This window comes from Platichthys flesus, chromosome 21 (genome assembly GCF_949316205.1).
Source record: "Platichthys flesus chromosome 21, fPlaFle2.1, whole genome shotgun sequence".
Lineage (NCBI taxonomy): Eukaryota > Metazoa > Chordata > Actinopteri > Pleuronectiformes > Pleuronectidae > Platichthys > Platichthys flesus.
Window position 1 is genome coordinate 15,588,109 of NC_084965.1, and position 15,691 is coordinate 15,603,799.

The 15,691-nt window shown below is 42.2% G+C and overlaps 1 protein-coding gene across 1 annotated transcript in view; it reads right to left on the minus strand.

Annotated features, from left to right (window-relative positions):
• The window catches only part of odad2 (outer dynein arm docking complex subunit 2), a 34,511-nt gene extending 26,490 nt beyond the window's left edge, over positions 1 to 8,021 (minus strand). Inside the window, exons 1-8 of the mRNA XM_062379072.1 lie at positions 7,966 to 8,021; positions 6,710 to 6,945; positions 6,180 to 6,337; positions 5,615 to 5,801; positions 5,322 to 5,428; positions 4,671 to 4,807; positions 2,378 to 2,494; positions 177 to 322 (exon numbers count right to left, since the gene is read on the minus strand). Of these exons, the coding sequence (XP_062235056.1) occupies positions 177 to 322; positions 2,378 to 2,494; positions 4,671 to 4,807; positions 5,322 to 5,428; positions 5,615 to 5,801; positions 6,180 to 6,337; positions 6,710 to 6,927 (1,070 nt within the window). The 5' untranslated portion in view covers positions 6,928 to 6,945; positions 7,966 to 8,021. The remainder of the gene's footprint in view (positions 1 to 176; positions 323 to 2,377; positions 2,495 to 4,670; positions 4,808 to 5,321; positions 5,429 to 5,614; positions 5,802 to 6,179; positions 6,338 to 6,709; positions 6,946 to 7,965) is intronic.
• Positions 8,022 to 15,691: the final 7,670 nt, after the last annotated feature.

Genomic DNA, 15,691 nt, shown 5'->3' on the forward strand with positions numbered 1-15,691 from the left:
TGTGAACATATTTACTAACCCTGATTATTGTAAGTGGAAATATTTTAACTTTCCCTAAAATGTACAAAACATATAAGCATATCTTCATGTGGCAAAGACCTGGAATCACCTTCATGTGAAGCTCCTCTCTTCAGCATGGAGCCTGAAAATATTTCAGGATGGGAACTATAACTTACCCACATGGAGACACGAGACCTTGATTACTCCATCTTGGAGATGGCTCATATTTCTTCTTGCCGGGTTGAGACCTCTGGGGTTGGCCTTGGTCCTCCATTTGTACAGATTTGCTTTGCGTCTTGGATGTGCTGTCCTTCTTTGGCATCTTGGAAACAATTTGTGGGTCGAAAACAATTGCCTTGTAACAAAACAGTATTGAAATGTTGTACTATGCCTCTTCTTTTTCTGTGTTTGGTTTATTGCCGCGTGGCATCCAACTCAAGGTATATTACCACCATCCACTGTGTCTACATCAAAAACATCAAAATAATCATAGTGGCTTCAAAGTCAAGGACAAATGGAATGTTAAGGAATACCTTTGAGGGCAACTGCAGTACCTCTAGGAATGGTACACTAAAATAATAGATGGAGGTAATATACCTTGGTTATCACCTGCTAATAAATCGGATTAGAAGAAGAAAAAAGAAGAAGCCTTTGAGGAAAATTTGTAAGATGACTGATATCAAAGGTATGACATCACAGGTGGTGTCCTGTTAACATACAGGGTCCCAATGAAATCTATTAGTACTGAATCAACTAGACTTTAGTGTCACCATGGGGAAATTCGTCTTGGGCCGAAGTGCTACAGCAGTTGCAGAAGAGTACATTGTACAACAAACAACAACAACAAAGAAAAAACAGTACAGAAGGACATTGAGAATAATATTACGAGTTGCAGCAGCATTGAGCCCGTGTCGCAAACCGTGCAGGACCAACAAATGTTGATGGATGTGTATATGGGAAAGAAGAAGAGGAAGTAGGATATTGAAAAAAACAGTGGATGGTGGTAATTCACCTTGATGTTGGTAGCCAGAGGAGTAGGGTCCCAAAATTGCATACAGAAGAAGAATAACTCGAAAGATTTGGATCTGCTTTATGCTCACGATGCCAGTAGTAAGTAATAACAAAGTGTAGATGTGAATTGATTGAATCGCTTTCATTCTTTGTGTCACGTTTTAATTTTGTGTCATGCAATAAGTTCCTCTTATGTTACCATCTGGGGCTTTTATTCTGAAAACCTAGCCTATATTTGGGCATCCTGATAAGGTCCTCTAACCATCCAGGGCTTTTATTGAGAAATTCCAGCCTATTTCTGACACTGTGTGTGCATGTACCTTAGTTATGTGTATTTGTGTCATTGAGGTAAATCTGTAAAAGACCTGTTTACAGATGGTTCAGAGCCCGTCATCTCTTACATGCCAAGCCAGCGTTCTACCATTTGAGCAGCTCCACGTAATAAACAGCTGACTTTTTCTTTATCTGGTTTATTGACGGGTGTCAACCAATGTCAAGGTGCATTACCGTCAAATTGTACAGTTATGGATAAAACTTATTTATTTAAACCACAATGTGATTGAATATTATAGCGGCCTGGTTTTGAAAGGAGAACAAGTGCGGAAAAAGGGGAATAGAGCAGGTAAAGAAAGAAAGAAATGTTTACTATTGTGGGGAAAAGGTTTTCATTAGTCTTTGAGGTATTAATCAAGAACTGGTCAAACACAGAGATAATAATTAGTGTGGTTAAAGTTAGAATATGTGACCATGGGAGCGATATTAAAAAAGAAAATAGTTTTTAGAAGAATTTCAGACCTGCTCTCGCTCTAATGATTGAGTCCCATTTAAAATGAATGGTCAATTTTGTCGCATTTCTTTGCTATTTTCAAGCAAACTGTGTGACTATGCACACCAGGCAGACATAATAATAATGTATGCCCAATAATAGTATGTTTTAGGCAGACATATTAAATCATGCATATTTCAATCATAGACTGTACATACTGTAAAGCTGGACCATACACTGTATATAAAGGAATTCAATGTCTATGTGTGCGTGTATGTAGAGGGGTGGGTGGTATGGGGACTCAATCTTTTTGATGTTGGAACAAAGAGGAGGTTGATTCAGACATTTTTCAACATAGTGACAACCAGACACTAGCTCACTAGCGTGGAACAGCACAGACACTGATTACACAATCCTTACTCTGTTTATGAACGTGAGTCACACGGCATCAGTGATCAAATCAGAGGTTTAGAGAGACTGACCCGTTTCATAGGACAAAGAGGCTCTTCAACGCCCACACATTGTTGAAATTCAATGCTACAAGAAAAAGGTTTTAATGTGTTGATGATGATAATTGCATCTGCCTGTATTCTGCTGTACCTGCTTGTTTATGTGCTCAGCGAAATATGGAGATCTGCTCTTCAGGAGTGTTGGCAGGTCTGCGTACGTATCACTTGTTCGCTCGTAGCCACTCTCCGCCCCCTCCTGTTTTATGCCCTGTGAAAACAAAGTGAAAAACAGCCTCATTATTTCCAAAAACCACAATCATAATGTGACCCACATGCCAGCCGACCTCAGAGAGGAAGTGTAAAACCATGTAAACCGCTAAATTAAGTTTAAGACACTACTGCTCTTTGAGGTGTCTCTTGCATCAATGTCCCCCATTCGGTTTTAGGTTGTGTGTTTTTTTTTTGACTTGGACAAACTATTTCCAGGTGGAGAAACAGAGACAGGAAACCGAAGGCTTGTCAGCAAAGTCAGTTAAAAGTGAAAGGTGTGGAAACGTGCACAGCCTCATGTGATGAAATGATTGCACACACTTGAAGAAAGATTACTGATATGTTTGGAATGTTTGAAGGGACAATCTGTGTGTTTAAATGTGGATACATGTCAATGTTTTACTGTTGATACAAATATTAATTAGAGTATATTAACAATATATTAAAAACTGTAACTGTCTCTTGGCAGTTCACATGTTCTAAAGTAGCACTGGCAATTTTTAAGGCCTTTTTGATAATAATAATGACAATTTGCTCTTTATCACCTACGCACCTGTTTGATAATGAGAGGGGCCGCACAGGTCATAATATATTCCCGGCCTCCCACATACAAACATTATTTCTCTCACACACACATGTTCTTCTTTCACATACAGTATACACACGTGATTTCACAAACATTTGTGTATTCTCACTCTTACTTAAATACATTCTCCTTTCACTTTGCGTTTAATTCATTTAATTGGGACATCATGACATAACCACGGTCAATGGAAACCAACATCATCAACCCATTGAGGGCTGGATTAAAAACCACACAAAAAATCGAAGTAAAAAAATGTAAACACAGGCTGATCCAACTTCCTTCATCACTGAGACTCATAATGTTACTCAGTGCTGTGTATGGACAGTCTGCAGTGGTACTTGATGGCGTCAGATACACTGATACATCACGTCCCATAGGTCAGGGGACCGTGAGGGCCACTCAATGGCATCAATGCCTTCGTCATCCAGGAGCTGCCTTCACACTCTGGCCACATGAGGCACGGCATTGTCCTGCACCAGGAGGAACCCAGGGCCCACTGCAGCAGCGTGATGTCTTACAATCGCGCTGAGGGTTTCATCCTGGTACCTAACAGCAGTCAGGGTAGCGAAGGCTATGATATGGAGATCTCTGCGACCCACCATGATGATGATGTTACAGGCAGCATACCATTCACCACGGCCAATGGGGGCTGGGCTTGTGGGGGCTTGTGGGGGCCAATGGGGGCTGGGCTTGTGAACAGAGAATGTGAACAGAGAATAAAAAATGAATGCTGTCACCGATGGTCTCATTATGTGTCTGTGGTTCAAATTGGCGTAAGGTCTGCCGAGATAAAAAAACAAAAAGGTTGTATGCAACTGATGTTTTAACTCAGTGTGGAGTGGAGAGCATCAACAACTGTCTGTGTTTTTCAACTGCAGCCGATGTGGATTTTACGTTGTTTAAACATTTTCACATTTTGTACTGCTTTCTTCATCTGTTAATTCTATAAGAGCATGTATGATACAATACAGTTCAAAAGCACACACACTTCTACCTCCAAAGTTAGCACACAGTTGAATCCACAGCTCTCTGACAATATTAATAAGCTATTGTAACAAAGTCAAAAGTTAATCATTTAATTTTGAATGGGTCTGCAGCTTTCATATTACCTTACTTGATAACTATTTACTACTGGTCACTTTCCGTAGAGATTTCACCTGAGAACGGCGTAAATGCCTGGAAACAGATGTCATCTCTTCGGTTTGGGACAAAGTTGGGCACAAAAAAGCTTTTTAATGTTCTCTGGGCTCTCTTGGAAAAGAGATCTTAATCTCACTGAAACTGAATGATTAAATAAAGACTTAAATTTAATTAAAATGTGGTGCTCCTTCCAAGTGGAAGAACGTATATAGGGGACCTAATATTGTCGCAAGCAATTGCTCATGATGGACAACAACTACACGCTCTCCTCAGAATGGCTGGAACACCAAAACCATAGAGGTGGATTTAATGACAGTGCACTAGTTTTTGGTCTATAAGGAAGTTATTAGCCAGAAAGTTGGTTTACCTCTTGATATATAAAAATATTCTCACACAGAAAAAGAGGCAGCATCAGATAAACTGTTGCAGTTCCCGGTGCTGGTCTTACCGCGTTGAGATAAAATCCAGCGGTGCTGCAGGTGATGTGGAGGTCCTCAGTGTCACACGGCTCAATTATGAGGTAACAAATCTCACCATGCACCTGTCTCCACGGGGGGGCGCGGCAGCCATTGGAAAATTCGTAATCTAGAAAAGAAAACAAGGATGAATGGAATGTGGAAATCCCAAAACTGCACCAGACTTTATAAGATGTATTGTATCATGGGATCAAGTCCCAATCACAAAGAGGATGACAGCACTCGGGCAGCATTTTCCCAGTAGAGCAACGGTTTTGCTTGCAATTAAGTTCAACCACAAAAAACAACTTAGCGAATAGCCACCGTCATATTTCAAATCTGGTTTTAAAAGTATTTTTAAAGAATGTGTCCTTCAAGCTTGAAACAGGGGACACAGGCAGCATTTATCACTTACTGTGCATATGCCAGTGACTGCTTTGTTAGAGAATGATAAATACACTACAATTAGTCAAAAAAACTGTCCTGACTAATGACTTAGTAAACTGCAATCTGACAGATTTAATGACTTCCATGTCTTTCGTGGCGGCAGAACACAGGCTTTTCATGCTTTGGAATATCCAGCAAGAGTGTTAATGGCAAATGATTTACTCTGCAACCCAGTGACATGTGTAGATAATCCCAACCTGATGTGTATCGAACCGACTTCAACAGCCTCTCGTCCCCTCCCCTGCAGAATTGTTTCAGCGACTCCACGTCACTGTTTGCTGCGGCCGGGTCTAGCCTGACTTGTCTGTGACAAAAATGTAGAAAAACCAAACAACAATCTAAATCAGCTCGTTCAGTCATGGTTAGTTCATATTAACCAGCAGCTTCTTTCAATCAGAAATGACCACATATCTGAATGGATCTAACAGACAGAGGACAGCTGTTGAGGATGGATGAGAAATCTGAATTCTAAAGGAGTCAGAGAACCTACTCTGATATTTCTTCAAGCAGCTTGCTGAGGAGCTGTTGGTCCATATTTTGGAGCAAACGAAACAGCTTGACCTTGACCTCTGAGTCCTCTGCTGTGTCTTCGTCTACCGGATCGGTTTGGGTGTCTTCTCTCTCCAAGATGTCAGCGAAGCGAGGACCAAGAATTTTAACCACGGCGTCTCTGTTTTCTGAACAATAACAGATTTGTTATGACTTAACAAATTTTCAGTACCAGATGCCGTTCAATGCTTCTGAAAAATTAAATTGGGTTCAGTAACAAATCACTTTTCAACATTCCCTCTCTATTGAGCATTGAAAATGCACTATACAAATATTAATCATGTATTCCTCTGTTGGGACAAATATACAGATATCTCCTGTGAGTAGTGGCCTTATAGTAAATACATATCTGTGAGGAATTACCTGTGGCACTATATCAGATGGTTGGAGACAATAACAAGGAGGACAAACAAATAAAGTCTGTGGGTTGTTTGAGGTATGCTCCTGGCTAGACTGCTTAGGATGCAAATCCCATTCAAACCTCATCTTGTGGTCGTTGTGCTTACCTTCTAGACACGTTCGAGCTTCCTCCAGCTTCTTATCAGCTGCCAGATGAACTAGTTTAGAGAGCTGGCTGAAGCTCCGCACATAAACAGTCGGAGGAGACAGCCGGAGCAGTGGTTGCCCCGCACTGTCTTTCTCATTGGACTGTACATTGAATTCACTAGGGGAAGAAGAAAACAAAAAATGTATATCCTTAAAGTTTATCTCTACCATCATGTGTTTTATATTAGATTATAAATGCCAACATAATTAAGGCAGATCAGAGTCTGTATTAGTGTTTTTGTACTTCTCTACTTTCCAGCTACAGGATATAAAGCTAACCACACACTGAAAGGAGGCCAGGATTTCTGATGAAATCAAATGGAATGTCCTCAGTCTTACTGAAGCTGAAAAACAAATTAATTATAGCATACTGCTTTGAGTATAGCAAAGGTAAAATACATTTGGACACCACGGTGACAGCATATCCTGCACAGACACGTAATACTGAAAGCAGTGGCCAGCCAGCTGCGAGCCTCATGATTAGACTAACCTGATGTCATAGTCTGTTTTGAAATCAGATGCCACTAAAGTGGTACTCCACTGGAGGGGCTCCTCGAACACATGCTCGGCCTCCTGTGGGTGTCTGGAGACTAGCTGCTCCACAGAGCGCAGCACTTCTTTCAGCAGGGACTCGTTCATTGGCGTCAACTCCAGTTTGCCAGTACCAGAGCTGGTCCACTGGGCTGCCTTGGTCAGCGATACCCCCATTTCACCAGGCGGAAGATTCTGAAAGCAAACGATAAAACGTGGCACTTTGGAGATGGACCTTTGTGGGGACATTAAAAAAGACCCTCTGTTATGTTTCATGTCTGTGTTTGTTTGTCTAAAAATTTGCAATATTACACAAAAGCTAGTGGAAGGATCACCACCCAACTTGGTAAAAGGATGCGGTATGGGTCAGGAAATAAACCATACGATTTTGGTGCACCCAAGAATTTTCTTCTCACTTTCTTTAACATTGCAATATTCAAAAGATTCCTTGATTTCACTGAAGATAATTCATGGTTCTTGATGAAAAAAACAGTTTTAGGGGACTGATATTTAAGAGTTTGTCAAATTTGGTGCATATCCAATTCAAAATCCAGATCTAGTGAATTTAAATGCGGATCATGTTGTATTTAGAGCAGATTTTTTGACTTTCATGTTTGTTGTTTATGCCCTTTATTCCTTAGATTATGCCCTATCACAGACTTTACAATAGTAACTTACATTACTAATGGAGAGAAAAAAGAAAAAGGATTTTCCTGCATCCCTTCCCAGCCACACTCCCAACATTGTGGATTAAAACCAGTCCATTATGGGAAAAACTACTTTTACTCAGAAATTAAGTGTCTCAATAAATGTTATACTCGTATTCTTATACCAATGGACAACTATATCCTAGTCCTACAACTCTTCATAGCTCTAACCTGACTATTGTGTTCTTTAACCTAATTCTTTCTTTCTAACTAAGCTCACACTTTTAGACCACAGACACCACAGACATGCAGACTGTAGATCTACATCAGGCAATTCATCACATCTGTGTGCGAGCAGCCATGAGTTTAAAGGACAAAAAAGCGAAGGCATCATTTAATGTTTAGATCTCATTAATGTGGAGGTGTAACGGTGTCTCCTGTGACTTCACTACACTTTTGTTATTCGTGCGTTCTGTGCGTCAGAGTCACTAAGTAGCTTACTAGCTAACTAGCTAGCATCGTGTGTTTCTAACATTAACTGCGTCGCACAAATTATGAACAAACTTACCGTCAGTTTCAACTTCCTCTTCTTCTTCAACTATCAACGGTGTCCATGGTAACGACAGGCTCGTACCCCCCCCCCCTCCCCCCTTCCCGTGTGAGGTTGCTACGACACATCCAAACACTACGGGCAGCGCCTTGGGTCAAAAATCTCCAAACCCAAACTTTGAAAAGTAAGAAAAGAAATCCACATAAATGAAAGGAAGGAAGTTGTTGATCTACAGTGACATACACTATACTGTCATACACCACATACATCTGAATATGTCCAGTATTCAGATGTAAATCCACTTGGGTTCATATGTCAGCTTGTTTATATACAGTCCAGATTATAGAGTATTTGCAGTGAAATACAAGATGGTTTCCTCTTCAGGCTGAGGAGAAAACAAAAATGATTTGATTAGACCGGTGCCGCCCACACGTCTCTTCTACCTGTGTGAATCTAACTTTGGAAATGTTGTTGTGACCTACGTGGCCAGAGAATCTAAAATGTTAAATCAAATGTTGTCATAATAATAATAAAAAAAATTCCCTGTATGCCTCCCTTCTAGAGTGTCCACATGACCGCATATTTGAGGGCCTATTTCCTCTCTCGCTGCTGGCTTGGCGCTGTCCTGCAGACAAACATTGGTCAGTGAAAACAGTCTATTTGAGTGGATTCTCTTTTTAGACGCAGCAAATGAGTTCACTCAGTTCAGAGTTAATAAAGCTATAATGTCAGTCCTCACAGGTACCGTGTCTTAAACCTTATTCTTGACACGGAGGAGCGAGGGAAATAAAATGTCTCTCCAAGCGGAAGAGCCGGTGACACCGTATTCTAGATCTGAACGCGATAGGCAATAACCCTTCTCTTTTTACGACAAAAGCCATGCTCCAGAGAAACCTGCGTCTGATTCTCTTTTATTGTGCACACTGAAACCAGTCAAAAGTGATATGAAACAGAGACAGAGAGACAGTGTCTGACTCAGCAGGCAGCTTATACAACTAAAAACATGCTCCCAGACACATGATTCATAAATAAAATACAGACAGATTAAACTCTTTTGCTCTTAAAGGGAGAAAAATATTTTTTTTCCTCAATGTGTGGCAGCTGCCCACCTGTCCCAAGGCTGCCTGAGAGAAAGGCCAGTGAAACCTGGAATTGTCTCTGGTATCTCTGCTTGGCATGCTGTCTGCCACCTATCCCTTTCTTCCTGGCGCTGATGGCTACACAGCAGGTGGAACTACTTTATCTCCTAAACACTGTGGGTGAGTTGGACCGAGCCTGAATGTAAATCAATCAGCAGCAATCCCCCGGAGGAGAGCGGTAGTAGCTCATCTCTATTATGGAGAGAGATCACCGTGGATGCTGTTGTTGTCGAGGGCTGGATTTATGAGGTTCCCTCCCCCCTCCTGGTATTTTATTTGGAACCAGGCGGGTAAAGCTGTCGAAATGAAGAAGCAATGAGAGTCTGCAACGGGGTCCGGAAGCTGGTGGAGCTCAGACATACCAGCGAGAGAACTCAGACGGAGCTGACGTAAAGCGCGTGCATGTCTGACTCTGCCTGTCTGAAGCACTGAGGGGGGAGAAAGACGTGCAGTAGGGTGGAAGAATGAAAAGAAAAAAAAAGGGGGAAGAAAAAGCAGGATAAACGAGAATCTTAATACATCTAACCCAGGGTCTCATTAGTGAGTCTAATTGCTGTTTTTTAAAAGGGATAAAATGAAACCCTCTCCCCAGCCGGGGTCTTTTACAAAGTAAAACAAACACGCCCAGAGCTCCGAAGCACCTGCTCGCCCTCAGATGTTCTTTGACTAAAACTTAATACAGCATAATAAACACGAGGGCTCTCCATGCCATTTCTCCAGTGCTCAGAGCTCGGCCGCTGATTGAACAGCATGGAAACAGTCTGATGACCCAGGCAGAGCCTCCGTACAGATGGACATCGTGATTGCATCCGTTTAAACAGTGTGTCCGACCTCCACAACACTCCATTAACACTTGAATGAAACCTACACACGGAGGCTGTGCGTGAGTAAGAAGAGGGATGGAGGTGCACTGGACTACTGCTCCTGCTCCTGGTTTGGAGAAAGCGGCCTGGAGAGCTGCGTCTCCTGATTTGTATCCCGGCTTGGGTTCGTCCACCGCAGAGCTCTGGTGTTATTACAGGATTTGAGTCCAGTCCAGGTCGGCGCGGCCCAATGGCGACGCAGCTAGAAAGGGAAAGGACAAGGGTGACACCGGTCAACGTAATGAGGGAGGGATGTGTCGTGTGAGTCCTTGTGGAAAAGGGAGAACAGTAAAAACGGAGTCTAACATGAGGCCGTGACCACATCCCATGGTTGTAAAGAGTGCAGATTCCTATCTTTCCTTTCCCATAATCCTCTGTGTTTTTAGGCAGGACAAGAACGGGCAAATGATTTCAGACCAAGAAGCTTGAAGAGCTGTAGTGTAACTTTCCTCCAAGGACACACGGGGCGCTCTGCAATAAACTCTGAGTCATTATCAATGCAGGTTATCTTAGCTTTTCCTATTTTTAATTGGACAATGAGTGAGGTCATTTGTTATGAGCAGCTGCCTTGTTTATGGACTGATTAAATAGGAAGCGTGGTTAATGAGGCCAATGGGAAAAAAATTTTTCCATTGGAAGCAATGGAAGCAAAAAGAAAAATGAACATAATTATTCCTCGCTCAAAAAAAAAAAAGATCATCGCCACATAAACAGTAATTGTGTGTTTTTGCCAGAATTGTACCAACGGTTGTGATGCACAGAGTTCACTCGATGGAAATTAATCAAAATCGGTTCTAAATGAGTCTCAGCAAACAAAACCCGATACTGCTGAGAATATATTTTTACATTATCATTGCTCGAGCTTCTTATGAACATAAACCTGCAATTGTGGGTTCCAAATACTGTGTACAGTATGTATTTCAAGTGGCGATCGCATAGTGCCAGTGCTTTCTTTGGAGTGGACGGACGCTTGTCAAATATAGACGTAACGCAAGATTTATGGCCCGAGGGCTTCGGGGGAGGGGGGGGGAAGCCAATGACAAAGTCTCCATCTACGTGACTTAAAACACTTTTTGTTTATTCTGCCATCCTGCGAGGCGACACTGGGCTCCTGTTTTAAAATGCACTTCACAAGAGCTCTGATGTGTTTCCAGAAAAGCGGAAAGAGCCCATGCGACCACAAAACATATCTTTGGAGAAATCATATCGCCATAAACTTGAATATTCCCAGCTCCTGTAACTGCACTGATCTGCAAACTGTGCTTTCTTTGACTCTGCAGGTTGTCATTTGGTGTAAAAATGGAAAAACTAAAATACAGCCATGGTAACAGCATAGATATAATGGGATGGGATGGGCTGTGTGTTTCTGTGGTAGAGATTATCGCAGGAATTTAAATCTGTATTGGATTTATCTCCATAAATAATATGAAAATTTCGCAGCGATTTGCTTGTCTAGCCTGCTGCGAGTCTTAACAAGCACCATATAGAGCTTCAATTGATATCACATGTTTTACATAAAGTCAGACGGGGCCTGTGAGCTCAGTTCATGGTGTTTTAATATTTCCATGGCTGTGGATTTGACCCCTGTGTCGGCCACTGCCAGGTCTTTTTGTGGCAGAGCTTTCTATAGTTAGAGGAGTGATTTTCTCCCAGCTGGCCAAATACAAAATATTTCACGCCAAGTAGTAGTCTTCAAGCAACACCCTGCGCCAAAGCTCTTAGGTAATTCACTGAATCGGTATCTGCACCTGCATGGGCAGATATTAATAAACCCTGCTCTGTTCTGCTACTTGCAGGGGGAGAACCAGTGAAGAGACCTTACTGGAGATCAGCTGACAAACACATTATTAACGCTGGGTCTCTCAGAGGGGGATTCTGCATATATTGGCATCATTCTTCTCTTTCTTCAGACGTGGTGACGTCTCCTGCTCATGTGACAGAGGGCAAATCAGGTTTTGACGGACGTATTGACGAGAGATGAGAGTGATCAACTAAGAAACCTCAGCTCACCTGAAGTGGATAAGTCCTACTTCCGCAGGTTCGATTCCCTGGCTCTTTGCTGCATGTCCTTCCTGCTCTTTCTCCCCCTTTCATCCTCACACTTGACTTTATTCAAGAAAGGTGTAATATCCAAAAATATCAAAAAAAGAACTGGGAAACTTAAGAAAAAAAAAAAACTACCAAGTACTACCAAACTTTTGAGTGACTGTTACACACTCACTCCCTCACTGATGGACAGGGACTTTTATGAATAGTGAAACAATTATATTTGTCGACTTAAAAAATAATGACTGGAAACAGGAGCTGCAAAAAATAAATGAGGTTAATGGTTGAAATTAATACTGATGACATTGCTAATTACAATCAAGTATTACAAAAAGTAATACTTTACAATTACCATTTTCCACATTCCAACAGACTTGTGAGAGACTATGGCTTACTTCACAGCAAGTTAGTCTAATTTGTCTTTGAATATTCCACAGCCTCTTCCAGAATAATAAAAAAACAACACATCACATCTGGAAAATAAAAAAACCTGCTGAAATATTTGTGTAAAAAAAAAGCAAGTCCATCGTGCATGGCCACAAAAACCTTTGGTAAAATCTGTTATTGTGCCCCCTCCTGATCCAGAGACAAACTTTGTGCTTTGTGTCATCTTCAGATCCCAAGAGTGTAGTAAAAAAACCTGAGGATCAACCAGGACTGCAAAACTCCATCTGGTCCAAAATCATTGTGTTTCAATTCATATGAATGTGATTGAAAACAACTATATTTTAGGAACAAACAATATGAAAACCTGTAACTTCATAAACATCGTAAAAGTAGAGAGACAGACAGAGCCACTAACTTAGGAGACATTTCGGTATTCGGACTAGCACTGCTTTGCTTCACTTTTTTGATTTATTGTGTTGAAGATTAATATAAAAATGTTCAAATCAATTCCCAATAGATAATAAAATAAACCAGAATAGCATACCTCTGCCGTGCAAGTCCCAAACATTCCCCCTAAGAAATTTTAGAAGAATTCTATTTAGATCTGCACATAATCTCTGAGAATTCCATTTAAAATGTTGAAAAATACCCTATCATGAAATGTTAAAGAAAGTGGAAATAATAAATAAATCCTGGATCCACACAAAAATGTAATGCCTTATTTCCTGCATCCTTGTTATCCGTCACATCAAGAAAACCAACTGTGGTAACCATAAATAATCAAATGCGGCCTCGGGGCTTTGTGAAGCCACAAGTTGTGAGAAACTCGGTGCTTTGAGGCCAGGGGGGTTGTTGCCCACTTTGTTCCCGCTGACCACTGACCATTCACAGTTATAGTAAATTTCCTAGTCAGAGACTGGTCAAGGACTTTGTTTGGATGCCTTCCTCTCCTGTCCTCCCTCATTTCCGGTCAATTAAAATAATATAAATAAAAAAGCCCCCCAAAGTCCTGATGAAAGCAAACGTGAAGCCGTCTTCGCCTGGTTCATGTGAGGATATGTTGCCCCCACCTTGACCTGTTTACCAGATAGAAAACTCTAAATACCCTTGAGCTGGCAAAAACCGTTCTGCTAGACTTGATTGCCTTGCCCCTGTTCCCCCCTTCCCCTTGCCCGGAGATAGCAGCTGGTTTTACTCTTTCAAGACTTTCAGCACACTTAAATAAAAAACACAGATCTCCCCTCTCTCCCTTGTTCCTCCTCCCATCACCTCCTTGCTCCTTCTGTCTCCCTCGCTTCATCTCTTACAGTGTAATTATTATTTTGAGAGTGCGGTCTGAGAGGCCGTCCACATTTGGCACTGCCTCACTCGCTAACGCTCAGGGAGCTCTAATACAATTTGACTCTTGCCTTCTAACGTCTCCAGGAAGACATCAGGGGCCCTTTGTTCCTCCCCTCCCCTGAGTCGGGATGAAGGGGGGAAGCTGAGGGAGCAGCTGAGAACAGAGAGGAGTGAGTGGGAAGGAGGTGAAGATGAACACATGGATAAAAAGAGTGAGCTGAGATGAAGATAGATGTTGAGTGGTGGAGAGAAATGGAAAAGGTGGAGAAAGGGAGAGGGTGAGGACGGACAAAGAGGGCGACTTGTTAAGTGCGGTGAGATGTGCACGGAGGGGGAGGTTGCACCTCCGTCCTCCCGTCATTAGAAGAGCTGGGTGCTGAGACCTTTATGTTGGCGCAGCACCAGCGCTGGCACAGTCAGGCCCAATCAGAGAGGAGTATTGCTCCTTGGAAATATTATGACACGTGCTCGTGAATGGCTCGAAAGCAAAAAGGCGTCACTGTGAACAGACAAACATAATTCAGAGAAGGACTTTCCCTCTGTTGTCCGTCACATCATTTACGCACAGAACCGTAAACCACTGGCACTTACCAAAAATCATTTTGTTATAATCCACCTCGAGCGAGTTTAAACCTCAATTCTTATTTCTTTAATGCTTTGAATAAGTGTTGAAGGTGCTAGTACGATAGTGATGATTGTATTGACACTGCATAATTTTTGATTTGAACAGAACTACTGTTAGCAGCTTAATAGCACTTGTTATTCAATTTGTTTTTGTACTGTATACAGTGCAGTCTGCATTTTACAAGGTGAGAGGAATCATCATTGCTTTGGAAGACACTATAGTCCATGCTTTGCTCTACCAGGCAGCCACAGGAGTACAGGTACGCAGTGAGATCAGCAGGCTGCCAGGGTGACTACAGTGGCATTGCACATGAATAATGGCTGCAAATAGTCAGTATGAGGTATTTAGCTGAGCATGTAACTGAACCCAAATGCCTTTTAATGGCAAATGGTAAAATCCATACAGCCGGGGCCGGAAGCATTCTGGTTTCTAGTTTGACCGATAACGTTCAAGTCGGCTTTGATTCCCCCTCAGTAAACAGTGAAGAGCAAATGAGGCAAAACTTGGCTAGAACACATCCACCAAAATGCATTGTTTACCAGCTTTTTAATTTATCTGCAGTCATATGCAGAATAGAGAGAGCTGTTTTAATAGAGACTATCCAAAATGTCATCTGGACCTAAACAACCTCCAAATGTATCAACGTTTGTGTTTTGTGCGGAGAAACATTCAACGCATGTGAAAATTGGAAAACTAGTCGGACTGTAAACAGTGAACAGCAAATGGGCTCCTGCCCTGGGCGCTAACATCTGCCCTTGACGTCAATTTATTTTATGCTCAAGTTGTTGCCAGGAGTGCAACAGGCATAGCGTGAAGATCAGGAAATCGCCATCACTTGCTTATTGTTCACAAACAGTAGCCTCTCTCATGCTCAAAGAAAAAGACAGCTGCAGTTAAGGAAGAATTTTGGAAAAACAATACGTTTTTCTACAAGATTTCGACAAGCCAGGAAAAGGCAGTCAGTGCTTTTGCCGTTCCAATGAAAACAGTGTAGTGTAATCACAAAGCTCCGAGGACTAATCAGCCTGTCTACAAGCCTCGCGGCGGGAGACTCTCTGGAGGGCTGCAGAGCGGTCAGAGTGCCAGGTAGCCAGACTTTGGACCGTGGGCATTTCCTCTTTTCAGATGGCTTCGGTTAAAGGGGCGCTCCACTCTCTCAATTCCGCACTGGCTGTAAAACTTTCCCTGTGGAGTGTCACTCATTACGGCCTGTGGTCCGAAGCCAAAATCTCAACTGCGGCCCGAGCTGCCGCAGCACCAGTCCCTGCCATCAACACCTGCTAACACATCACACACAGGCTCCAGTGGACTGCTGGAAAGAACTCCCCTCTGCTCTCCGGCCT